This window comes from Oncorhynchus kisutch, linkage group LG3 (assembly GCF_002021735.2).
Source record: "Oncorhynchus kisutch isolate 150728-3 linkage group LG3, Okis_V2, whole genome shotgun sequence".
NCBI lineage: Eukaryota > Metazoa > Chordata > Actinopteri > Salmoniformes > Salmonidae > Oncorhynchus > Oncorhynchus kisutch.
In genome coordinates, this window is record NC_034176.2 from 37675578 (window position 1) to 37702237 (window position 26660).

Here is a 26660-nt window from a genome sequence, read left to right on the forward strand (position 1 = left end):
TCAAGTGACCTGCACGTGTACATACTCCAACCAAAAGCCATGGATTACAGGCGACATCAGCACTGAGCTAAAGGGTAGAGCTGCCGCTTTCAAGGCGTGGCACTCTAACCCGGGGGCTTATAAGAAATCCCACTATACCCTCCGACGAACCATCAAACAGGCAAAGCGTCAATACAGGACTAAGATGGAGTCCTACTACACCGGCTCCGATGCTCGTCGGATCTGGCAGGGCTTGCAAACTATTACGGACTACAAAGGGAAGCCCAGCCGCAAGCTGCCCAAAGACACGAGACGACCAGATGAGCTAAGTGACTTCTATGCGCGCTTCAACACTGAAGCATGCATGAGAACACCAGCTGTTCTGGATGACTGTGTGATTACATTCTCCGTAGCCAATGTGAGTAACACCTTAATACAGGTCAACATTCACAAGGCCCAGGGCCAGATGGATTACCAGGACGTGTACTCCGAGCATGCACTGACCAACTGGCAAGTGTCTTCACTAACATTTTCAACCTGTCCCTGACCGAGTCTGTAATATCTACATGTTTCAAACAGACCCCCATAGTCACTGTGCCCAAGAACACCAAGGTAACCTGCCTAAAGGACTACGTCTGTAGCCATGAAGTGCTTTGAAAGGCACCATCATTCCAGAAACCCTAGATCCACTCCAATTTACATACCGCCCCAACAGATACCCAGATGACGCAATCTCTATTGCACTCCACACTGCCCTTTCCCACCTGGACAAAAGGAATACCTACATGAGAATGCTATTAATTGACTACAGCTCAGCATTCAACACCATAGTACCCACAAATAACCTCAAAATCTTTGACAGCTGCACCATCAAGAGCATCCTGACTGGTTGCATCACCGTCTGGTATGGCAACTGCTCGGCCTCCATCCACAAGGTGCTATAGAGGGTAGTGCGTACAGCCCAGTACATCACTGGGGCCAAGCTTCCTGCCATCCAGGACCTCTATACCAGGTGGTTTCAGAGGAAGGCCTAAACATTGCCAAAGACTCCACCCACCCTAGTCATAGACTGTTCTCTCTGCTACCGCATGGCAAGTGGTACCTGAGCGGCCAAGTCTAGGTCTAAAAGACTTCCTAACAGCTTCCTTCCCCAGGCCATAAAACTGCCTACATGTACAGTACCAGTCAAAACTTTGGAAACACCTGCTCAGTCAAGGGTTTTTCTTTATTTTACTATTTTCTACATTGTAGAATAATTGTGAAGACATCAAAACTATGAAATAACACATGTAGAATGTGGAATCATGTAGTAATCCAAAAAGTTATAAACTAATCTAAATGAAATTTATATTTGAGATTCTTCACAGTAGCCACCCTTTGCTTTGATGCTTTGCACACGCTTGGAATTCTCTCAACCAGCTTCATGAGGTAGTCACCTGGAATGCATTTCAATTAACAGGGGTGCCTTGTTAAAGTTCATTTGTGGAATTTCTTTCCTTCTTAATGCATCCAAACCAATCAGTTGTGTTGTGACAAGGTAGGGTTGCTATACAGAAGACAGCCCTATTTGGTTAAAGACCAAGTCCATATTATGGCAAGCTCAAATAAGCAAAGAGAAACAACAGTCCATCATTACTTTAAGACATGAAGGTCAGTCAATGCGGAACATTTCAAGAACTTTGAACGTTTCTTGAAGTGCAGTCGCAAAAACCATCAAGCGCTATGATGAAACTAGCTCTCATGAGGACCGCCACAGGAAAGGAAGACCCAGAGTTACCTCTGCTGCAGAGGACAAGTTAACTGCACCTCAGATTGCAGCCCAAATAAATGCTTCACAGAGTTCAAGTAACAGACACATCTCAACATCAGCTGTTCAGAGGAGACTGTGTGAATTAGAGGTCGACCGACCATTATTTTTCACCGCCGATTCCGATTATTGGAGGACCAAAAAAGCCGATTAATCAGTATTTATTTGTAATAATGACAATTACAACAATAATGAATAAACACTTATTTAAACTTAATATAATACATCAATAAAATCAATTTAGCCTCAAGTAAATAATGAAACAGGTTAAATTTGGTTTAAATAATGCAAAAACAAAGTGTTGGAGAAGAAAGTAAAAGAGCAATATGTGCTATGTAAGAAAGCTAACGTTTCAGTTCCTTGCTCAGAACATGAGAACATATGAAAGCTGGTGGTTCCTTTTAACATGAGTCTTCAATATTCCCAGGTAAGAAGTTTTAGGTTGTAGTTATTATAGGAATTATAGGACTATTTCCCTCTATACCATTTGTATTTCATTAACCTTTGACTATTGGATGTTCTTATAGGCACTATAGTATTGCCAGTGTAACAGTATAGCTTCCGTCCCTCTCCTCGCTCCACCCTGGGCTCGAACCAGCAACACAACGACAACAGCCACCATCGATGCAGCGTTACCCATGCAGAGCAAGGGGAACACCTGCTAGAAGGATCAGAGCGAGTGACGTTTGAAACGCTATTAGTGCGCGCTAACTAGCTAGCCATTTCACTTCCGTTACACAAGCCTCATCTCGGGAGTTGATAGGCTTGAAGTCATAAACAGCGCAATGCTTGACGCACAACTGTTTGAATGAATGTTTATGCGCCTGGTTCTGCCTACCACCGCTCAGTCAGATACTTAGATACTTGTATGCTTGTATGCTCAGTCAGATTATATGCAACGCAGGACACACTAGATAATATCTAGTAATATCATCAACCATGTGTAGTTAACTAGTAGTTATGATTGGTTGTTTTTTATAAGATAAATTTAATGCTAGCTAGCAACTTACCTTGGCTTACTGCATTCGCGTAACAGGCAGTCTCTTTGTGGAGTGCAACGAGAGAGAGGCAGGTCGTTATCGTGTTGGACTAGTTAACTGTAAGGCTGCAAGATTGGATCCCACGAGCTGACAAGGTGAAAATCTGTCGTTCTGCCCCTTAACAAGGCAGTTAACCCACCGTTCCTGGGCCGTCATTGAAAATAAGAATGTGTTCTTAACTGACTTGCCTAGTTAAATAAAGGTATAAAAAAATAATGTAAAAAAAAAAATTCTGCAAATCGGCGCCCAAAAATACAGATTTCCGATTGTTATGAAAACTTGAAATCGGCCCTAATTAATCGGCCATTCCGATTAATCTGTCGACCTCTAGTGTGAATCAGGCCTTCATGGTCGAATTGCTGCAAAGAAACCACTACTAAAGGACACCAATATTAAGAAGAGACTTGCTTCGGCCAAGAAACACGAGCAATGGACATTAGACCAGTGGAAATCGGTCCTTTGGACTGAAGAGTCCAAATCACCCGACCTCAACCCAATTGAGATGGTTTGGGATGAGTTGGACCGCAGAGTGAAGGAAAATCAGCCAGCAAGTGCTCAGCATATGTGGGAACTCCTTCAAGACTGTTGGGAAAGCATTCCAGGTGAAGCTGGTTGAGATAATGCCAAGAATGTGCAAAGCTGTCATCAAGGCAAAGGGTGGCTACTTTGAAGAATCTAAATTATATTTTGATTTGTTTAACATTTTTGGGGGGTTACTACATGATTCCATGTGTGTTATTTCATAGTTTTGATGTCTTCACTATTATTCTACAATGTAGAAATGAGTAAAAATAAAGAAAAAACCTTCAATGAGTAGGTGTGTCCAAACTTTTGACTGGTACTGTACCTATTACCTCATTTACCTTTACTAACCTGTACCCCGCACATTGACTCGGTACGGCCTGTATGTAGCCTCGTTATTGTTATCATATTGTTGCTCTTTTGTTTTTTAACTTTAGTTTATTCAGTAAATATGTTCTAAACTCTTATTTTTCTTAAAACTGCATTGTTGGGCTTGTAAGTAAGCATTTCACAGTAAGGTCCAACCCTTTTGATTTCACCGCATGTGACAAATCCAATTGGATTTGATTTGACGTGTACGCATTACGTTACCATAGCTACGTCATTTCGTTAGGGAGTCAATTCCGCCTCCGCCATATTGTAGGAAATCCGTCTCTGGGTTGCCACTAGTTACCACAGTCACAAAGGCGAAATTTCCTATAATCGTAAAAATGTATTATTAATATTGTGTTGCTTTGTTTGTCTTAATTTAAGTTTAGGCATAGGGTTAGCATTGTGGTTAGGGTTAAGGTTAGGTTTAAAATCAGATTGTAAGAAGATACATTTTAGAAATAGGAGGGGTTTATTACTTTGTGGTTGTGGTAAATAGGGACGACCGTCTGTGTGCGCTGTCAGATTAGAGTTTAATCCGTGGGGTTACGGTCAGAACGGGAACAATAGCTAGTTACACCTGGAACAGGGCTCGATAACCGCGAGGAAACGCTGGTTTAAAAGCGACAGGTTTTATTGATGAGTCATCTAAGTAAATCCAAGCAATTTGATGATGAGGTTACTGACTAACGTTTATATTAGCATTCAAATGGATTGCAAGTGATTTGTCAATCTAATACCCAGCTAGTTTGCTAGCTAACTCTTAAAATCGAATTAAATTTATCCACTAAGTAAATAGTGAAGACTTTTGCTACACGGGACAATCACCACTTCTCTGTTTTCTATGGTCCATATCAATTTGTGACATTTTGACACGGATTAACGCTGTTAGTAATCGAACCTAATCAAATCAATCCTCTCGGAAAGAAAACAAATCTCTAGTCACTCTCATAACTTCAAGACGGAGTAACCAGCTAGCGCTGCAAACTAGCTAGTAAAACTAGCTCATCAAACTTGGTCCTGAGTGGAGACCAGACGGAACTAACATGTCTGGAAAAGACAAAGACAAGGAGAACGCCGGAGAAAAACAATCTACAACTGAGCGGCTCGTAAAAGGTGAGTCGATTTTGCAAACGCAGCTAACTACAGTGCCGTTAGCTCGCTATGTAAATTACCTAACGTTCTGTTTTAACATTCCAAATGTTGGCTAACTGACAAGTTGGGTAACGTTACTGTAGTTACACCAAATAAAGCTGCAAGAACATGCTACAGTAATTAACTAGTTAACTTTATATTGAACCAACCAGAACTATATCTACTTGGTTGCAGTAACTAGCTTAGTTTAATTTAGTTCTGTCACAATGTTCAATTTCGCTAAGTAACAGTAGGACACATGAGTTAACTTGTTCATATATTATATATTATAAATATATGTTATATATTATATATTTATATATAACTCACTCCCCACATGTAGAAGTCAACGGGCACGACGATACACAGAATGGTTTGAGAAAGGATTGATAGTGGCCAGTATATTTTCAAGACATGGTTTATAGCAGGCCTGCCATGAAGCTTTACTGTGACCAGAGGTGAATCAAGAGGCACATGTGACCCCCTGGCTCTAAATCACCAGGGCATAGCTTTGTGGTTGCGGTCTGACACGTTCTTCCAGGAGGTCTACTTAGTCTATGGTCATGGAAAGTGATGTAAGGTACTTGGTATCATTAGGCATGTTTCAGTGGGGTAGTCTAGATAGGCCAATGATATCTCATCATGAGAAATGTAGTGACTGTGCAGTGTGCAACACAAGGGCCACTGAGGGAGAGTGGGCCGTGAGAGGTTTGCTATTGCTGTGATTAGGCTGGCAAGGTGGATTTCTTAACTCAGCTCTTGTGGACCTTGTTAGCACTGCCTGGCCTGAAGGGTCTGTGCACCTGAGCACAAGCCAGCTCTCCCCCTCGGCCAGCCCAGCGCTACCCACCAATTCAGGTTGAGAGGGCCAGGAGCAGGAGAATGCCCTGGCAGGGGATCAAAATGTATATGTATGCCAGTAGGGAGAGGGTGAGTTAATTGCGGAAAGAATCTCCCCAGTAACGTGGCCGACATTGTCTAGCCACGGGGTGCGGGATTGTGGAAGAAAGTGCAAAGTAGGGAGGAAGAGTGGGAGAAAGAGATTTGTTTGTACATCCAGTGGGGTCCCGGCATGGCAGTTTTAACTGTACCAAGGCTAAGGAGAGGCTTGATGAGTAGAATGATGCTGCTAATCTTCCGATAGTGGTACTATCCACCTTTTTCTGTTGTCTCACACTAAAACTGACACTTTCTGTTTTCAATATGAAATCCTCTCCTTTGTGGATAGCCTACATTATTAAAGAGGTGGATGGGATGTGTTGTACAAGTGCTCTACTTGTACCACAACTGTAGTCCAGATGGAAAATGACAGATATTCATAATTTTTTCTTTATTGGTGAGTTGATATTTTGCGCTTCACTTCTTTATGTGATTTAGGGGTAGCCTCAAATATCAGGAATTTGGTAATTGAACCAGATTGAACCTGAGTGTATGCTAACCATGTCTGCCTGTCTGAAAGGGAGAGGCCCAGCTTGGTCCTGTGCCATGCACAGAGCATGTGATGTCACTGACTCAGTGGCAGAGAGGACCACCACTCTGTGTTAGAGCTGGGACGATAAGCCAGAAATGATCAACACTTATCGCAGGCATTTTGCTCATATAATGTATTACGATAAGTAGCCTATACTAGAGAGATGTGAAGTTCGAAATGAAGTAAGTATGGTAATATGGGTTATTGTTAATGGGACAATCAATGTCTACAACCATCAAACTAGTAGTAATTTAAAGGATATTTTAGGGCCCTATAAAATCCGTTAACATATCAATTCTGACAATTTATAGTAATTTGGATTTTTGTCCATATCTACACTAATTATCTAATTTGGCTGAGTAATGTGTTCAGTGATTAGGGCAATTCGGATGGGAGGACAACATAATGTCCAACTCCCCCCACAGCTACCTGAGCCATATTTTTAACCAGGAAAGTTGACTGAGAACACGGTCTCATTTACAGCAACAACCTGGGGAATAGTTACAGGGGAGAGATGAATGAGCCAATTATAAGCTGGGGGTGATTAGGTGACCATATGAGGGACAGCTTGGGAATTTAGCGGGACACCAGGGTTAACACCCCTACGATAAGTGCCATGGGATCTTTGATGACCTCAGAGAGTCAGGACACCCGTTTAACATCCCAGCCAAAAGACAGCACCCTACACAGGGTGGGATATATATTTTTTTGCCCAGAGGAAAGAGTGCCTCCTACTGGCCCTCCAACACCACTTCCAGCAGCATCTAGTCTCCCATCCAGGGACTGACCAGGACCAACCCTGCTTAGCTTCAGAAGCAAGCCAGCAGTGGGATGCAGGGTGGTATGCTGCTGGCATCCTGATTCTATAGCCTAATCATTCAGTGTGTCATTGTCCCCTTTTGTGAGTGTTTGATACAATTAATAGAACGACTATTTCTATACCAGCAGCATCCAAATCTGAAACAAAGATTGAATAAATATTGGCCCTTTGTCTTGTTTGTTATGCCAATTTGGGTGAGATGTAGGTCTTGTTTGTCATTAAGTCGTATGTCTTGTTTGTCATATAAAATATGTGGACACCCCTTCAAATTAGGAGAATCGGCTTTTTCAGCAACACCCGTTGCTGACTGGTGTATAAACTCGAGCACACAGCCATGTAATCTTCATAGGCAAGCACCGACAGTAGAATGGCCTCACTGAAGTGCTCAATGACTTTCAATGTGCCGCTGTCATAGGATGGATTCCAACAAGTCAGGTAGTCAAATTTCTGCCCTGCTAGAGCTGTCCCTGGCAACTGTAAGTGCTGTTATTGTTAAGTTTAAATGTCTAGGAGCAATAATGTCTCAGCCGTGAAGTGGTAGGACACACAAGCCCACAGAAAGGGATTGCAGAGTGTGTAAAAATCGTCAGTCCTCGGTTGCAACACTCACTACCAAGTTCCAAACTGCAAGCAACGTCAACACAAGAACTGTTCGTCGAGAGCTTAATGAAATGGGTTTCCATGGCCGAGCAGCCGCACACAAGCCTAAGATCACCATGCACAATGCCAAGCGTCGGCTGGAGTGTTGTAAAGCTCACCTACATTGGACACTGTAGCAGTGGAAACACGTTCTCTGGAGTGATGAAATCACACTTCACCATCTGGCAGTCCAATGGACTAATCTGGGTTTGGTGGATGCCAGGAGAACGCTACCTGCCGGACTGCATAGTGCTAACTAGAGGTCGACCGATTATGATTTTTCAATGCCGATCCCGATCCCGATTATTGGAGGACCAAAAAAGCCGATACTGATTTAATCGGGACGATTTATAAAAAATTCAAATGTATTTGTAATAATGACAATTAAAACAATACTGAATGAACACTTCTTTTAACTTAATATAATACATCAATAAAATCAATTTAGCCTCAAGTAAATAATGAAACATGTTCAATTTGGTTTAAATAATACAAAAACAAAGTGTTGGAGAAGAAAGTAAAAGAGCAATATGTGCTAACGTTTCAGTTCCTTGCTCAGAACACGCGCCTGCTTCTGCCTACCACCACTGTCAGATACTTAGGTGCTTGTATGCTCAGTCAGATTATATGCAACGCAGGACACACTAGATAATATATCTAGTAATATCATCAACCATGTGTAGTTCACTAGTGATTATGATTGATTGTTTTTTATAAGATTTAGTTTAATGCTAGCTAGCAACTTACCTTGGCTTACTGCATTCGCGTAACAGGCAGTCTCTTTGTGGAGTGCAACGAGAGAGAGGCAGGTCGTTATCGCGTTGGACTAGTTAACTGTAAGGCTGCAAGATTGGATCCCCCGAACTGACAAGGTGAAAATCTGTCGTTCTGCCCCTGAAGAAGGCAGTTAACCCACCGTTCCTAGGCCGTCATTGAAAATAATGTGTTCTTAACTGACTTGCTTAGTTAAATAAAGGTATATAAAAAAATAAAATGTAAAAAAATCGGCACCCAAAGATACCGATTTCCGATTGTTATGATAACTTGAAATCGACCCTAATTAATCGGTCGACCTCTACTGCCAACTGTCAAGTTTGGTGGATGAGAAATAATGGTCTGAGGCAGTTTCATGTTTCAGGCTAGACCTCTTATTTCCAGTGAAGGGAAATCTTAACACTACAGCATACAATGACATTGTAGACAATTCTGTGCTTCCAACTTTGTGGCAACAGTTGGAAGGGCATTTCCTGTTTCAGAATGACAATGCCCCCATGCACAAAGCAAGGTCCATACAGGAATGGTTTGTTGATCGGTGTGGAAGAACTTGACTGGCCGGCACAGAGCCCTGACCTCAACCCTGTCAAACATCGCTGGGATGAATTGGAACGCCGACTGCGAGCCAGGTCTAATCGCCTAACATCAGTGCCTGACCTCTCTAATGCTCTTGTGACTGAATGGAAGCAACTTGTGACTGAATGGAAGCAAGTTCCCGCACCAATGTTCCAGCATCGAGTGGAAAGCCTTACCAGAAGAGTGGATGGAGGATGTTAATGCAGCAAAGGAGGTACCAAATCCATGTTAATGCCCATTTTGGAATGAGATGTTAAACAAGCAGGTGTCCACATACTTTTGGTCATGTAGTGTATATAAACTCAGGTTAGGATAAGCCTTGGTCCTCCTGACCAATAGCAGTTTGAATCTCGTCTCCAACACTAATTTTGCAGTGGATTTAGTCACCACCACTGTAGACTGGGATCATGTGCAGGTGACCCTAGAATACTATGGCTGATCTGTGCGACGTGTGATCCAGCCCTCTTGCTCCAGTCAGTTTCACTGAGATGGTGTTGTTGTTCCCAATAACTGGCCAATAGGCCTAGCCCTTGACACATGCTAGCTATTGCCTGCCTTGCCTTCGCACCTCACTGAGTTGCCATCCATCCATATTTTCTTGGATCCTTGCGGCCAGGATCTTGCCATCAGTGGAGCTAGCTAGCTAGGCTTCTAAATAAACAGAGTCTGAACTTCAAATCCCCTGCTAATAGAGGCTTTGCCTAATCTCTTAACGCTTGTACCCAGCTTACAGTTCCTTTCATTGCCTGCCTTGTAGGTCCAGGAACGCTTACTGTTTATTTATACCACACTTGTCAGAGCATGACAGCTTGTATTGATCATAGGCTGACCAAGTTGGAGCTCACTATGTGTTCTGCTGGTACAATCCCACGGCAGGCCAGCCAGGTCCGTGCCAGTAATCCCCCTCCCCCATTCCCCATCCCAAGCCAGCTCATCACACAGCCAGCCTACACCCTACCTGTGCTGCACACCAAAACAAGGCTGCTGGACTCATAGTAGGCTATCCACAAGGCTCTGGTCAAAGGTAGTGCACTATGGAGGGAATAGGATGGACTTGCATTTGACTGATTTGTTGCTCCAAAACCTGTCGAAGATGCCAGTGGAGTAGAGAGACGTGGCATTTTGTTTCAGCATGACAAATGGTGTGTCAGACTGCTTCTCAGACAGGTAATATTATCAATTGATTCTGCTGCTGACACATTGCACAAGTCAACCAAACCCCTCATCTCTCCAGACCGGCCTCAACCTCCTGGAAACCTGTGACTGATGATAGTAGGTACGGTTAGGCTGTAGCCTAATGCATCAGGCTGCCTCTGGTCCTCTGGACAGTCAGGTGCCGCCACACTGATTTAAACACACCCGCACAAAAGCTCAGTAGAGCTCAATCATATTCCAGCCATTGGTTTGTGTGGCTTTCGTGAGCCTGCCATGTGGCCTCGAATCTCTGTTGATGTTCTGTGCGGTGCTACAACCTGAGCCATGTGGAGACTAAGTGGCCCCTGATCCGGACTTTAACCCCGCCTGTGCCCTCTTCTCAGGCACCTGAGGTAACAGTCTGGACAGTGGTATGGATCTAATGGCACAGATTGTCAGGGGTGTGGTTTAGCAGACAGTTGTTCATGAACCCACAGTTAACCGGTTTGACGCTGACAATACATTATCGGTCTATATAGGTTTAAACTTTTTTGATGGCCACGGTTTAAAAAGAGCTACTATTCTTATTTCTCAACTTGTAATTAAAGCTTGCTTCCTATTTGCCGTTAGCGTGCATACCTGCCTACCATACGCCTGTCAGCATATCACCCACCACTTTACAATGTGAGCTGGATGCAGTATAATTGTTTGAAATGTGAACGTTTTGCTTTACTTCAAATAATGAGGAATGTCTTGCCTTGCTTCAAAGTAGCCTTGCCAAAATCCAACCATAGAAATGTGGAGGCAGTCTGTAGCAACGTTGACAGAAATGTGCATCCCTACACCCCAGACATGGCCCCGCCTGGAATGTGTATGTGATCCTAACACATTGACCAAACCGTCTCTGTGCATGTGTCATTGTTCGCATTTTGATTCTTGTCCATCCCCACCAGACGCATTCATGGCACGTAAGTTAAAATGGCGAGCTGGGCGCATGCACGCTGACATGGTTGCCAGTTGTAGTGTTTCCTCCGACACATTGGTGCGGCTTATATTGTCTATATAAGGTTCCACAGTTGACAGTCCATGTCAGAACAAAAACGAAGCCATGAGGTCGAATGAATTGTCTGTATATCTCCGAGACAGGATTGTGTACAGGCACAGATCTGGGGAAGGTTACCAAAAAATGTCTGCAGCATTGAAGGTCCCCAAGAACACAGTGGCCTCCATCATTCTTAAATGGAAGAGGTTCGGAAACACCAAGAATCTTTCCAGAGCTGTCCGCCTGACCAAACTGAGGAATCGGGGGGGGAAGGGTCTTGGTCAGGGAGGTGACCAAGAACCTGATGGTCACTCTAACAGAGCTCCAGAGTTTCTCTTGTGGAGGTGGGAGAACCTTCCAGAACGACAGCCATCTCTGCAGCACTCCACCAATCAGGCCTTTATGGTAGAGTGGCCAGATGGAAGCAACTCCTCAGTAAAAGGCACATGAGAGTCCGCTTGGAGTTTGCTAAAAGGCACTTAAAGGACTCTCAGACCATGAGAAACCAGATTCTCGGCTCTGATGAAACCAAGATTGAACACTTTGGCCTGAATGCCAAGCGTCACATCTGGCGGAAACCTTGCATCATCCCTACAGTGAAGCACGGTAGTGGCAACAGCATTCTGTGTGGAAAAGAATTTAATCAAATTTAAAATGTGTAAAAAGTCAAGGGGTCTGAATACTTTCCGACTGCACTGTAACAGTATGCCACTGGAAGGGAGGCCAGTAGTTGGTGACCAAACTGTGGTTTATGACTTATTATTTCCCATTGTAGCCAATTCAGTTGCATTAATTCCATTACTGATTTTTGTTTGTTTGGTAATTGGTAACGGTATTGCACATTTATCACTTGTTTATGTATTATTATCAGTAATCACCATTTGGTAGCTCTACCGTTACTTGTTACTTCTGTGAACTTTCATTATTCTCCCTCATGAGGGAGATAAATTAGAAATATCTTGTGGGTTTTTGGTAATTGAATTACAATGAAATATTTCTTAAACTTACTGAAGGTAAACAATGTATCCAAAACGAAATATAAGTGTTATTAGCTGGCAGGGTTCATTCTGTCAACATTGTGTTTTGGTGTATTTCTGATACCTTTTTAAAACTTCATAGGGATCAAATCCCGTTAGCGGGATCGATTTGACAACATCTGGTGAAATGGCAAAGCGCCGAATTCAAATATTATAAATATTTAACTTTCATAAAATCACAAGTGCAATACACCAAAATAAAGCCTAACTTCTTGTTAATCCAGCCACCGTGTCAGATTTCAAACAGGCTTTACGGCAAAAGCAAACAATGAGATTATCTGAGGACAGCGCCCCATCATACAAACACATTAAATCATATTTCAACCAAGCAGGTGCGACACGAAAGTCAGAAATAACGATATAATTCATGCCTTAACTTTGAAGATCTTCTGTTGGCACTCCAATATGTCCCAGAAACATCACAAATGGTCCTTTTGTTTGATAAACTCCTTTTTTTTATATCCCCAAAATGTCAATTTATTTGGCGTGTTTGATTCAGAAAAACACCGGTTCCAACTCGCCCAACATGACTACAAAATATCTAATAAGTTACCTGTAAACTTTGTCCAAACATTTCAAACAACTTTCCTAATCCGTCCTTAGGTATCCTAAAACGTAAATAATCTATTACATTTAAGATGGAAAAAAGTGTTCAATAGAGGATAAAATGAACGTGGCGCGCGTGAGACCTGGCGCGCTCACCAAACAAAAGAGTACACTTGGCTCTACACTCATTCTGCTTCTTCATTTCTCAAAGGAAAAACATTAACCAATTTCTAAAGACTGACATCTAGTGGAAGCAATAGAAACTGCAACCAAATGCCACAAATCTAGTTTCCTATAGGAAACCAATAGAAAACCGTGATCTCAATTATAAAAAAAATTCTGGATGCTTTCTCTGAGTATCGCCAGCCAATTAAGTTCTGTTTATGCTCTGACATTTCAACAGTTTTTAGAAACTTTAGAGTGTTTTCTATCCAAATCTACCAATTTATATGCATATCCTAACTTCTGGGCCTGAGTAGCAGGCAGTTTACTTTGGGCACGCTTTTCATCCAGACGTCAAAATACCGTCCCCTATCCCAAAGAAGTTAAGACATTTTCTGGTAAATGTTTTCAAAGATCCCTTTTCCATCTGTTTATCCAGAAACCAAAGCCTTTACTTATGCCTAATTTTTAAGCATTTATTCATTCTCCCAAAATATAGACTCTTCGCTTTAGTTTGACACCCAATTTGTATATGCCCCTATGAACTTCACATGTTTATGCTCATGGGTCCTTTGACGGAAATGCCCATGTGTACATTTATTTTGCAATGCTCACACACCCAACGTGGCTGGTTCCAGTTTCTAGTAAGTGTGTTAAGCAGGGTTCAAAGCTGCGTCCCTTTAACTTGGCAGTGCAACACCAATGTTTTTTTTATTGGTTGCCAGTGATTTACATTTTGTTGCTGGTCACGTTAGTTTTTGATTCACAATTAGCTTTATTTTATTATCAAGTTTTATTGAAACTGCAATGTGTGCCACAATTTGTATGCAGACCAGGTAGCTTATTAAAGAAGTTTGGTCTGAAGTCTTTGTTGAATCTTTGCGATGTGCAATTGTCATCATGCGCTGTTTGAATGAAAATTTCTAAAGGCTTTTCCAAAAAACCTTCCCAATTAAATGTTTTCTAAAAAGTAGGGGTACCTGGCAGAATGATACCATGATGATTTGTATCAATCGCGGGGCATTTGTTTTCAAACTCTGCCATCGCATGTAGTCTACACTAGAGGTCGACCGATTTATGATTTTTCAACTCTGATTATTGGAGGACCAATAAAAGCCGATACCGATTAATCTGCCGATTTTATATAAAAAATAAAAAATAATTATAAGTAAATAAATCAAATATATTTGTAATGACAATTACAACAATACTGAATGAACACTTAACTTCATATAATACATCAAAATCAATTTAGCCTCATAAATAATGAAAGATGTTCAATTTGGTTTAAATAATGCAAAAACAAAGTGTTGGAGAAGTAAAAGTGCAATATGTGCCATGTAAAAAAGCTAACGTTTAAGTTCCTCGCTCAGAACATGAGAACATATGAAAGCTGGTGGTTCCTTTTAACATGAGTCTTCAATATTCCCAGGGAAGAGTTTTAGGTTGTAGTTATTATAGGACTATTTCCCTCTATACCATTTGTACCATTTCATTAACCTTTTGACTGCTGGATGTTCTTATAGGCACTATAGTATTGCCAGTGTAACAGTATAGCTTCCGTCCCTCTCCTCTCCCCTACCTGGGCTCGAACCAGGAACACATCGACAACAGCCACCCTCGAATTATCGTTACCCATCGCTCCACAAAAGCCGCGGCCCTTGCAGAGCAAGGGGAATAACTACTTCAAGGTCTCAGAGCGAGTGACGTCACCGATTGAAACGCTATTAGCGCGGACCCCGCTAACTAGCTAGCCATTTCACATCGGTTACACCAGCCTAATCTCGGGAGTTGATAGCTCAATGCTTGAAGCACAGCGAAGAGCTGTTGGCAAACGCACAATAGTGCTGTTTGAATGAATGCTTACGAGCCTGCTGCTGCTTACCAACGCTCAGTCAGACTGCTCTATCAAATCATAGACCAATTATAACATAATAACACATAGAAATACGAGCCTTAGGTCATTAATATGGTCAAATCCGGAAACTATATATTCAAAAACAAAACGTTTATTATTTTAGTGAAATACAAAACCGTTCCGTATTTTATCTAACGGGTGGCATCCCTAAGTCTAAATATTGCCGTTACATTGCACAACCTTCAATGTTATGTCATAATTATATACAATTCTGGCAAATTAATTACGTCTTTGTTAGGAGTAAATGGTCTTCACACAGTTCGCAACGAGCCAGGCGGCCCAAACGGCTGCATATGCATATACCTTGACTGCTTGCACGGAACGCAAGAGAAGTGACACAATTTCCATAGTTAAAAGAAATGTATGTTAGCAGGCAATATTAACTAAATATGCAGGTTTAAAAATATATACATCTGTATTGATTTTAAAGAATGGCATTGATGTTTAAGGTTAGGTACGCATTGCTGCAACGAAAGTGCTTTTTTCGCGAATGCTCTTGTTAAATCATCACCCGTTTGGCGAAGTAGGCTGTGATTCGATGAGAAATGAAATGAAATGCAGATTACAGATTGTTATGAAAACTTGAAATCGGCCCTAATTAATCGGTCGACCTCTAGTCTACACTGTACATTGTACAGTACAAGAATACTGCTAGCCAAACATAAGTCTCTTGCTAGGCGTGCAATTAAATTAAAGAGCAGCTACACCCTCCACATTTTTGAGGGGGGATTATTACCAGACCTCAAAAGTGGTCTCCTGATCTGGTTTCGGCATGGTTGTGGACTTATTTCTGCATGGTTGGACTATTTTATGAATTATTTTGAGAGCAAAAACCTGAAAACTCTGAGATCTGGAGAAAAAGACAACAAAATTTACCAAACTATCAAACTTATTTTAGAGGGCCCTACAACTGTAGAGTGACTGTTCAAAATCGCTAACAATAACCTCCTTTTTTGAGGTTGCGCAATCGTTTTATTTTTTCTGCCAAACAATCAATTGTAAAAATGATATTGTCAAGTTAAAATGTAATTGTGTGTATGGAGGGTAGGTCATTACAGGCTACTTGCTCAGCCCACAAATTAAACATACATTTAAATGCTGCGAACATTCCGGGGCAGTAATTTTTTTTCCATTCGGTGTAATAGCTTTCAGTTGGCACTGGCCTGGGTTGCCACTGGCAAATTTACCTGAATGTCAAACCCTGCAAGGGCATGCTAATTTAAAATATGGCTTGTCGTTATTAGCCTGGTTCTGTATGGAATGCAGGCACATTATGGGACACAGGTGTCTGGTCTCCACCTCGCTGATCCTCAACACTGGGGCCCCACAAGGGTGTGTTCTCAGCCCTCTCCTGTACTCCCTGTTCACCCATGACTGCGTGGCCATGCACGCCTCCAACTCAATCATCAAGTTTGCAGAAGACACTACAGTGGTAGGCTTCTTTACCAACAATGAAGAGACTGCCTACAGGGAGGAGGTGAGGGCCCCCGGAGTGTGGTGTCAGGAAAATAACCTCACACTCAACGTCAACAAAACAAAGGAGATGATCGTGTACTTCAGGAAACAGAAGAGGGAGCACCCCCCTATTCACATCAACGGGACAGTAGTGGAGAAGGTGGAAAGTTTTAAGTTCCTCGGCGTACACATCATGGACAAACTGAAATGGCCCACCCACACAGACACAGCGTGGTGAAGAAGGCGCAGCAGCGCCTCTTCAACCTCAGGAGGTTGAAGAAATTTGGGTTGTCACCAAAAACACTCAAACTTTTACAGATGCACAATCGAGAGCATCTTGTCGGGTTGTATCACCGCCTGGTACGGCAACTGCTCCTCCCACAACCGTAAGGTTTTCCAGAGGGTAGTGAGGTCTGCACAACGCATCACCGGGGGCAAACTACCTGCCCCCAGGACACCTACATCACCCGATGTCACAGGAAGGCCATAAAGATCATCAAGGACAACAACCACCCGAGCCACTGCCTGTTCATCCTGCTATCGTCCAAAAGGCGAGGTCAGTACAAGTGCATCAAAGCTGGGACCGAGAGACAGAAGCTGTTTTTCAATCTCAAGGCCATCAGACTGTTAAACAGCCATCACTAACATTGAGTGGCTGCTGCCAACTTACTGACTCAGATCTCTAGCCACTTTAATCATTAAAAATTGGATGTAATAAATGTATCACTAGTCACTTTAAACAATGGCACTTTATATAATGTCTACATACCCTACATTACTCATCTCATATGTATATACTGTACTCTATCATCTACAGCATCTTGCCTATACCGTTCGGCCATCGCTCATCCATAAATGTATATGTACATATTCTTATTCATTCCTTTACACTTTTGTGTATAAGGTAGTTGTTGTGAAATTGTTAGATTACTTGTTAGATGTTACTGCATGGTCAGAACTAGAAGCACAAGCATTTCGCTAATCACCTTGCAGCGGTGAAAAATTGGTGCGACCATATCATGTGCTGGTGCCATCAACTGAAAACCTTTGTTGGAAAAAGTTAGTCTAGAGCCCTGTTAAGCTCATTGTTGATGCATTGTATGCTCATGCTTTGTCATACTAGGCGGGACAGCAATACAATATTTCCATTCACCTGCAGGCTAGAGTTGAGAGACAGAAGATCCAAGATTGATTCGATGTGTCTGATTTGGTCATTGTTTTCTAAAGAAGACTAGTGTCTCTAGTCTTTACTCCCCTGTGCTAGTAGTAGGTTAGATGAAGAGACTGTGGCTCTATGAAAGCTTCGAGGTCAATTGACCTGCTACCAATGTAACAACCAGGTCGAAGGGAATGTTAGGCCCTACCTACAGTACCTGCCACACTGGAAATAATAGCATGGGCACAAATATGTGGTAAAAGCCTTATCACGACCCTGTCTGTCTGGGTGGCTGGCTGTTGAATTCTAAAATGAAAACACACTGCTTTTCTGTTTTAAGGAATGGAGATGGTTGCTTCCTGTATTCCAACTGCCGACCCACCTCCAAGTTCCATACGTATAGTAGTAGTATAGTCTACACCTAAAAGCAGCATCATTGTCATAATCTTTTCTAATTGCTTGCAGGTGTTGCTACTAGAGGTTGACCGATTTAATCAGAATGGCCGATTTAATTAGGGCCGACTTCAAGTTTTCATAGCAATCGGAAATCGGTATTTTTGGGCGCCGATGTAATTTTTTAAATTTAACTAGGAAAGTCAGTTAAGAACACATTCTTATTTTCAATGACGGCCTAGGAACAGTGGGTTTACTGCCTTGATCAGGGGCAGAACCACATATTTTCACGTTGTCAGCTCGGAGGGTCCAATCTTGCAACCTTATATTTAACTAGTCCAACGCAATAACGACCTGCCTCTCTCTCGTTGCACTCCACAAGGAGACTGCCTGTTACGCGAATGCAGTAAGCCAAGGTAAGTTGATAAGCATTAAACTTATCTTATAAAAAACAATCAATCATAATCACTAGTTAACTACACATGGTTGATGATATTACTAGATAATATCTAGCGTGTCTGACTGAGCATACAAGTATCTGACTGAGTGGTGGTAGGCAGAAGCAGGCACGTAAACATTCATTCAAACAGCACTTTCGTGTGTTTTGCCAGCAGCTCTTCATTGTACGTCAAGCATTGTGCTGTTTATGACTTCAAGCCTATCAGCTGATGAGGCTGGTGTAACCAAAGTGAAATGGCTAGCTAGTTAGCGCACGCTAACTATAGGGACGGAAGCTATACTGTTACACTGGCAATACTATAGTGCCTATAAGAACATCCAATAGTCAAAGGTCAATGAAATACAAATGGTATAGAGGGAAAAATTCCTATAATAACTACAACCTAAAACTTCTTACCTGGGAATATTGAAGACTCATGTTAAAAGGAACCACCAGCTTTCATATGTTCTCATGTTCTGAGCAAGGAACTGAAACATTAGCTTTCTTACATAGCACATATTGCACTTTTACTTTCTTCTCCAACACTTTGTTTTTGCATTATTTAAACCAAATTTAACCTGTTTCATTATTTACTTGAGGCTAAATTAAATGTATTGATGTATATATTAAGTTAAAATAAGTGTTGTTGTAATTGTCATTATTACAAATACATATTTTAAAAAATCGTCCGATTAATGCTTTTTTGGTCCTCCAATAATCGGTATCGGCGTTGAAAAATCATAATTGGTCGACCTCTAGTTGCTATGCAATTTAGCAGGGCTGGGAATTGCCAGGGACTTCACAATTCGATATTATCGTGATACTTAGGTGGCAATACAATATGTATTGCAATTTGTCGGGGCATGGACTCTACAAGATGTCGAAAGCGTTCCACAGGGATGCTGGCCCATTTTGACTCTAATGCTTCTCACAGTTGTCAAGTTGGATGGATGCACTTTGGGTGGTGGACCATGGGAAACTGTTGAGCGTGAAAAAAACCAACTACCATCCTCCGTTCAAAGGCACTTAAATCTTTTGTCTTTCCCATTCACCTTCTGAATGGCACACATACCCAATCCATGTCCCAATTGTCTCGAAGCTTAACAATCATCCCTTAAACCTGTCTCCTCCCCTTAATCGACACTGATTTAAAGTGGATTTAACAAGTGACATAAATGGGGGATCATAGCATTCACCTGGTCATTCTGTCATGGAAAGAACAGGTGCTCTTAATGTTTTGTATACTCTGTGTATGTCAGCTGCCGAGACACGAGAGGCATAATTAAAACAAGTTTTGATCAGTCATTGAAATAAGTGCTGAAAACATGTTGGCTCACTATTTAAAGAGAACAAGCTATAGGATGAAAAATACTGGTGTATTGGTGCAGGTACAGTCGACTAGCACTAGCTAATGCTATCGATAGTCAAAGTATCTGTATAATATTGTCCAAAATAATATTGTGATGTAACTGTATTTTTTTCACTCATCACAACAATTCACCCTTTTTTTTTTCTTTTTTTTTTTAACAAAAGATGGACATTTCTCTCTTAATTGTTTTGACAGCTGAGAGTCCAGTATCTAAAACAATAAAGGATTTTACACGATAGCAACCTTTTGCACTCTGCAAAGGATTGTGGGACTGTAGAATAGATTACCGCCCGACCAGGTGTGCAATTTGACACTGACTGACAAGCCTACCACGGGATACGGCTGCCTGCTGCCATATAATCTATTAATGGCTGGGGTAGACACTGGATGCAGATGGGAAAGGTTTTCCATCAGTTTGTCTTAAATTACTACTTGATGGGTTATTGTTGTTTTATTGCCTAAGATGTGGGCTCTCTAGGCGAATTTGTGTAAACGTATGTATGTAAACTCGGCAAAAAAAAGCAATGTCCTCTCACTGTCAACTGCGTTTATTTTCAGAAAACTTAACATGTGTAAATATTTGTATGAACATAAACAAGAATCTACAACTGAGACATAAACTGAACAAGTTCCACAGACATGTGACTAAAATAAATGGGAAAAATGTGTCCCTGAACAAAAGGGGGTCAAAGGAGGAGGGGGATGTCTTCACTTTAACGCACAGCATTGAAATTGCCTGCAATGACAACAAGCTCAGTCCGATGATGCTGTGATACACCGCCCCAGACCATGACAGACCCTCCACCTCCAAATCGATCCCGCTCCAGAGTACAGGCCTCGGTGTAATGCTCATTCCTTCGGCGATAAACGTGAATCCGACCATCACCCCTGGTGAGACAAAACCGCGACTCGTTAGTGAAGAGCACTTTTTGCCAGTCCTGTCTGATCCAGTAACGGTGGGTTTGTGCCCATAGTCCCGTTGTTGCTGGTGATGTCTGGTGAGGACCTGCCTTACAACAGGCCTACAAGCCCTCAGTCAAGCCTCTCTCAGCCTATTGCGGATAGTCTTAGCACTGATGGAGAGAATATGCGTTCCTGGTATAACTCGGCAGTTGTTATTGCCATCCTGTACCTGTTCCGCAGGCGTGATGTTCGGCTGTACTGATCTCGTGCAGGTGTTGTTACACGTGGTCTGCTACTGCGAGGACAATCAGCTGTCCCTCCTGTCTCTCTGTAGCGCTGTCTTAGGCATCTCACAGAATGGACATTGCAATTTATTGCCCTTGCCACATCTGCAGTCCTCATGCCTTCTTGCAGCATGCCTAAGGCACATTCATGCAGATGAGCAGGGACCCTGGGCATCTTTCTTCTGGTATTTTTCAGAGTCGGTAGAAAGGCCTCTTCAGTGTCCTTAGTTTTCATAACAGTGACCTTAATTGCGTACCGTCTGTAAGCTGTTAGTGTCTTAACGACCGTTCAACAGGTGCATGTTCATTCATTGTTTATGGTTCATTGAACAAGCATGGGAAACAGTGTTTAAACCATTTTACAATGAAGAGCTGTTTAGTTATTTGGATTTTTACAAATTATCTTTGAAAGACAGATTCCTGAAAAAGGGATGTTTCTTTTTTTGCTGAGTTTAGATAGTATGCGGTTTGCCAGCACAAATGAGCAATCTGTAGAACACTGTCAGACATAATGCATTGTAGATCACTGCACACTGACTGACTCATGGAGGTATTAAAGCTAAATGCAAGAGAAATCTCTGTGGGTGGGACCCAGTGGACCTAGGTTGTACCAAAGCCCTGCTCAAAAGTAGTGCACTAAATAGGAAAAGGGTGCTTTTTTTTTGGGACACATCCTTAATATTGTTTACCCTCTTTTCCCCTGTCAAGCCGTGCCGTACCCTCCCCAGCAGCGTCTCTCTATGAAGGAGCTGTTTGAGGATGGCAAGCCCAACGCAGAGACGCTCCGCACCCACCTAGTGAAGGAGGGCCGGCTGGAGGAAGAGGTGGCCCTCCGGGTCATCAACGACGGCGCCAACATCCTGAGACAGGAGAAATGCATGCTGGAGGTAGAGGCACCCATCACAGGTAAGGGAAGAATAGTACTTTATTAGTCCGTTTGAGACATACAGTGGGGAGAACAAGTATTTGATACACTGCCGATTTTTGCATGTTTTCCTACTTACAAAGCATGTAGAGGTCTGTAATTTTTATCATGGGTACACTTCAACTGTGAGAGACGGAATCTAAAACAAAAATCCACATTGTATGATTTAAGTAATTAATTAGCATTTTATTGCACATTTTATTGAAGCATGTGGTCTGATACCAACAGGCTCAGAGACAGTTTTGATCTACAAGCCATAAGACTGCTGAACTCTTGAACTGGACTGACCACCTGATCTGATTCTCCACACGTTAGCACGCACACACACTCATTCATGCTACACACATCAACTGCTGCAACCAGACTTATGATTGCTAAATACTGCACAATTTAAATAATTTCCCCAATTTCCCCTTCCCCAAAAGACATGTAAATATTGAACTATAAATTGTGCCTTCCTGTATTACACTTATGCACAAAAATGTACAGTTGAAGTCAGAAGTTTACATACACTTAGGTTGGAGTCATTAAAACTCGTTTTTCAACCACTCCACAAATTTCTTGTTAACAAGCTATAGTTTTGGCAAGTCGGTTAGGACATCTTCATTTTTCCAACAATTGTTTGCAGACAGATTGTCACTTTTACCCAGTGGGTCAGAAGTCTACATACACTAAGTTGACTGTGCCTTTTAAAAAGCTTGGACAATTCCAGAAAATTATGTCATGGCTTTAGAAGCTTCTGATAGGCTAATTGGCATAATTTGAGTCAATTGGAGGTGTACCTGTGGATGTATTTCAAGGCCTACCTTCCAACACAGTGCCTCTTTGCTTGACATTGTGGGAAAATCTAAAGAAATCAGCCAAGACCTCAGAAAAAAAATGTAGACCTCCACAAGTCTGGTTCATCCTGAAGGTACCACATTCTTCTGTACAAACAATAGTACGCAAGTATAAACACCATGGGACCACGCAGCCGTCATACCGCTCAGGAAGGAGACACGTTCTGCCTCCTAGAGATAAATGTACTTTAGTGCGAAAAGTGCAAATCAATCCCAGAACAAGAGCAAAGGACCTTGTGAAGATGCTGGAGGAAACGGGTACAAAAGTATCGATATCCACAGTAAACGTGTCCTATATCGATATAACCTGAAAGGCCGCTTAGCAAGGAAGAAGCCACTGCTCCAAAACCGCCATAAAAAAGCCAGACTACGGATTGCCACTGCACATGGGGACAAAGATCATACTTTTTGGAGAAATGTCCCCTGGTCTGATGAAACAAAAATAGAACTGTTTGGCCATTATGACCATCGTTATGTTTGGCGGAAAAAGGGTGAGGCTTGCAAGCCAAAGAACACCACCCAAACCGTGAAGCACGGGGGTGGCAGCATCATGAGGGGGTGCTTTGCTGCAGGAGGGACTGGTGCACTTCACAAAATAGATGGCTTCATGAGGAAGGGAAATTATGTGGATATATTGAAGTAACATCTCAAGACATCAGTCAGGAAGTTAAAGCTTGGATGCAAATGGGTCTTCCAAATGGACAATGACCCCAAACATACTTCCAAAGTTGTGTCAAAATGGCTTAAGGACAACAAAGTCAAGGTATTGGAGTGGCCATCACAAAACCCTGACCTCAGAACTGAAAAAGTGTGTGCGAGCAAGGAGGCCTGCAAACCTGACTCAGTTACACCAGCTCTGTCAGGAGGAATGGGCCAAAATTCACCCAACTTATTGTGGGAAGCTTGTGGAAGGCTACCTGACATGTTTGACCCCATGTTAAACAATTTAAAGGCAATGCTACCAAATACTAATTGAGTGTATGTAAGCTTTTGACCCACTGGGAATGTGATGAAATAAATAAAATATGAAATAAATCACTCTCTCTCCTATTATTCTGACATTTCACATTATTAAAATGAAGTGGTGATCCTAACTGACCTAAGACAGGGAATTTTTACTTGGATTAAATGTCAGGAATTGTGAAAAACAGTTTTTAAATGTATTTGGCAAAGATGTATGTACACTTCCGACTTCAACTGTATTCTATTCTAATGAGGCTTTTACTTTATGTTCGTACTATCCTTTTATTATTTCTTATTGTTTCATTGTTGAGAAGGAACCCCGCAAGTAAGCATTTCATTGGACAGTGTATACCATGTGTATACCGTACATACGACTCATAAAACTTAACTCTCCTCGGCTGGTGAAACCAGCCTGATCTCTCCATTGTTTTACTGCACAAGTGAAATAGAATGGTGAGAACGCAGGGATTAGACTAGTTCCATCAGGGTTTTATTTTGTAATTTATTTTACCAGTTGAGTTGACTGGGAACACATGCTCATCTACAGCAACGACCTGGGGAATAGTTACCGGGGAGAGGAGGGGGGATGATTAGGTGACCGGGATGGTATGAGGGCCAGATTGGGAATTTAGCCAGGACACCGGGGTAAACACCCCTACTCTTACAATAAGTGCCATGGGATATTTAGTGACCACAGAGAGTCAGGACACCCGTTTACCGTCCCATCCGAAAGACGCCACCCTACACAGGTCATTGTCTCCAATCACTGCTCGGGGGCATTGGGATAACAAAACATTTACCAGTGGAAAGGGTGCCTCCTACTGGCCCTCCAACACCACTTCTAGCAGCATCTGGTCTCCCATCCAGGACAAACACTGCTTAGCTTCAGAAGCAAGCCAGCATTGGGATGCAGGGTGGTATGCTGCTGGCTAGCCTGCTCCCTCTGGCCTACACACATGCTGAGTGAGTGAGGATAGTACATGCACAACTCTCTTTCTCTGGCACCCAGCAGACAGACATTCGCACAGTGCCATGGAATAGTGCCCAACCAGGCCCAGAGTAAACACAGCACATGCCTGGGCACTATGCCATGGTACCACACAACTGTTAACTGTATCTGTTGACAGAAGGTGTATTGGAGTGGACCCATTTTGCTGGCCTGAGTTATGGGTGTCATCAAATGGCTTTGAACTGAACTCCCAGTTTCACACAGCTGTCCTTACTGTCCTGGTCCAGCTTAGCATATCTGTTCTGCACCATGCTAGTGCTCACACACAGCCTCAATCAGATGCAAATAGGCCTACATGTCTTCGCTGTATATGAATAGATTACTTTGTCATAGACAGAATTGGGTAACTCTGAAATTACTCTCACTCTTGTGCATATCAAAGTATTGTCATATCAGACCATGTCTCTCCTGTACTAGAGGATAATGACCTATTTGTTTCCTTCCCTAACAGTGTTGTTTGTTTGTCCTTAGTGTGTGGAGATGTCCACGGCCAGTTCTTTGACCTAATGAAGCTGTTTGAAGTGGGAGGCTCGCCCAGCAACACACGTTATCTTTTCCTTGGAGACTACGTAGACCGAGGCTACTTCAGTATTGAGGTGATTCTACCATACTGACCCAATTTCCCCCTCTCCTTGAGTCTGCCAATGAAAAAGGATAATCGGAATTGGGGTGAAGCGGAGGAGTGAATAAAAAGTTGGGGATCAGGTTTGGCGACTTCTTGGTGAGTCTATTCCAGAGCACTCAAAGGGAGAAGATAAATACGATTGGCCTTATTTAGAGCCTGCTGCAGGAGGAAATTCCCTGTGTTGTGTTTGAAGGCGAGCAAAGCGGCAGAGGGACACTACCGTTCAAAAGATTGGGGTCACTTAGAAAATTCCTTGTTTTTGGTTCATTTAAAATAACATCAAATTGATCAGAAATACAGTAGATATTTTTGATGTTGTAAATGACTTGTGTCTGGAAACGGCTTTTAATGGAATATCTACGTAGGCGTACAGAGGCCCATTATCAGCAACCATCACTCCTGTGTTCCAATGGCACGTTGTGTTAGCTAATCCAAGTTTATAATTTTAAAAGCCAACTTGATCATTAGAAAACTCTTTTGCAATTATGTTAGCACAGCTGAAAACTGTGGTTGTGATTAAAGAAGCATTAAAACTGGCCTTTAGACTAGTTGAGTATCTGGAGCATCCACATTTGTGGGTTCGATTACAGGCTCAAAATGGCCAGAAACAAAGCACTTTCTTCTGAAACTCGTCAGGCAATTTTTGTTCTGAGAAATAATGGCTACTCCATGCCAGAATTTGCCAAGAAACTGAAGATCTGGTACAATGCTGTGTACTACTCCCTTCACAGTACAGGAGACAGAACACGTCTCCTTCCTGAGTGGTATGACAGCTGCGTGGTTCCATGGTGTTTTATACTTGCGTAATATTGTTTGTACAGATGAACGTGGTACCTTCAGGCATTTGGAAATTGCTCCCAAGGATGAACCAGACTTGTGGAGGTCTACAATTTTATTTTCTGAGGTATTGGCTGATTTCTTTAGATTTTCCCACAATGTCAAGCAAAGAGGCACTGAGTTGGAAGGTAGGCCTTGAAGTACATCCACAGGTACACCTCCAATTGACTCAAATGATGTCAATTAGCCTATCAGAAGCTTCTAGTTCCATGACATAATTTTCTGGAATTTCCCAAGCTGTTTAAATGCACAGTCACAACTTAGTGTATGTAAACTTCTGACCCACTGGAATTGTGATACAGGGAATTATAAGTGAAATAATCTGTCTGTAAGCAATTTTTGGAATTATGACTTGTCATGCACAAAGTGGATGTCCTAACCGACTTGCCAAAACTATAACAAGAAATTTGTGGAGTGGTGGAAAAACAAGTTTTAATGTCTCCAACCTAAGTGTATGTAAACTTCCGACTTCAACTGTATAACACGGTGATGT

At 42.2% G+C, this 26660-nt stretch overlaps 1 protein-coding gene across 6 annotated transcripts in view; it reads left to right on the forward strand.

Annotated features, from left to right (window-relative positions):
• Window positions 1-4152: 4152 nt before the first annotated feature.
• Window positions 4153-26660, forward strand: part of ppp3cca (protein phosphatase 3, catalytic subunit, gamma isozyme, a) — a 72626-nt gene continuing 50118 nt past the window's right edge. For all 6 annotated transcript variants that reach the window (XM_020474435.2, XM_031805545.1, XM_020474447.2 and 3 more), the window contains exons 1-3: window positions 4153-4833; window positions 21678-21875; window positions 25177-25301. In XM_020474435.2, coding sequence (XP_020330024.1) covers window positions 4764-4833; window positions 21678-21875; window positions 25177-25301 — 393 coding nt within the window. In that variant the 5' untranslated portion in view covers window positions 4153-4763. The remainder of the gene's footprint in view (window positions 4834-21677; window positions 21876-25176; window positions 25302-26660) is intronic.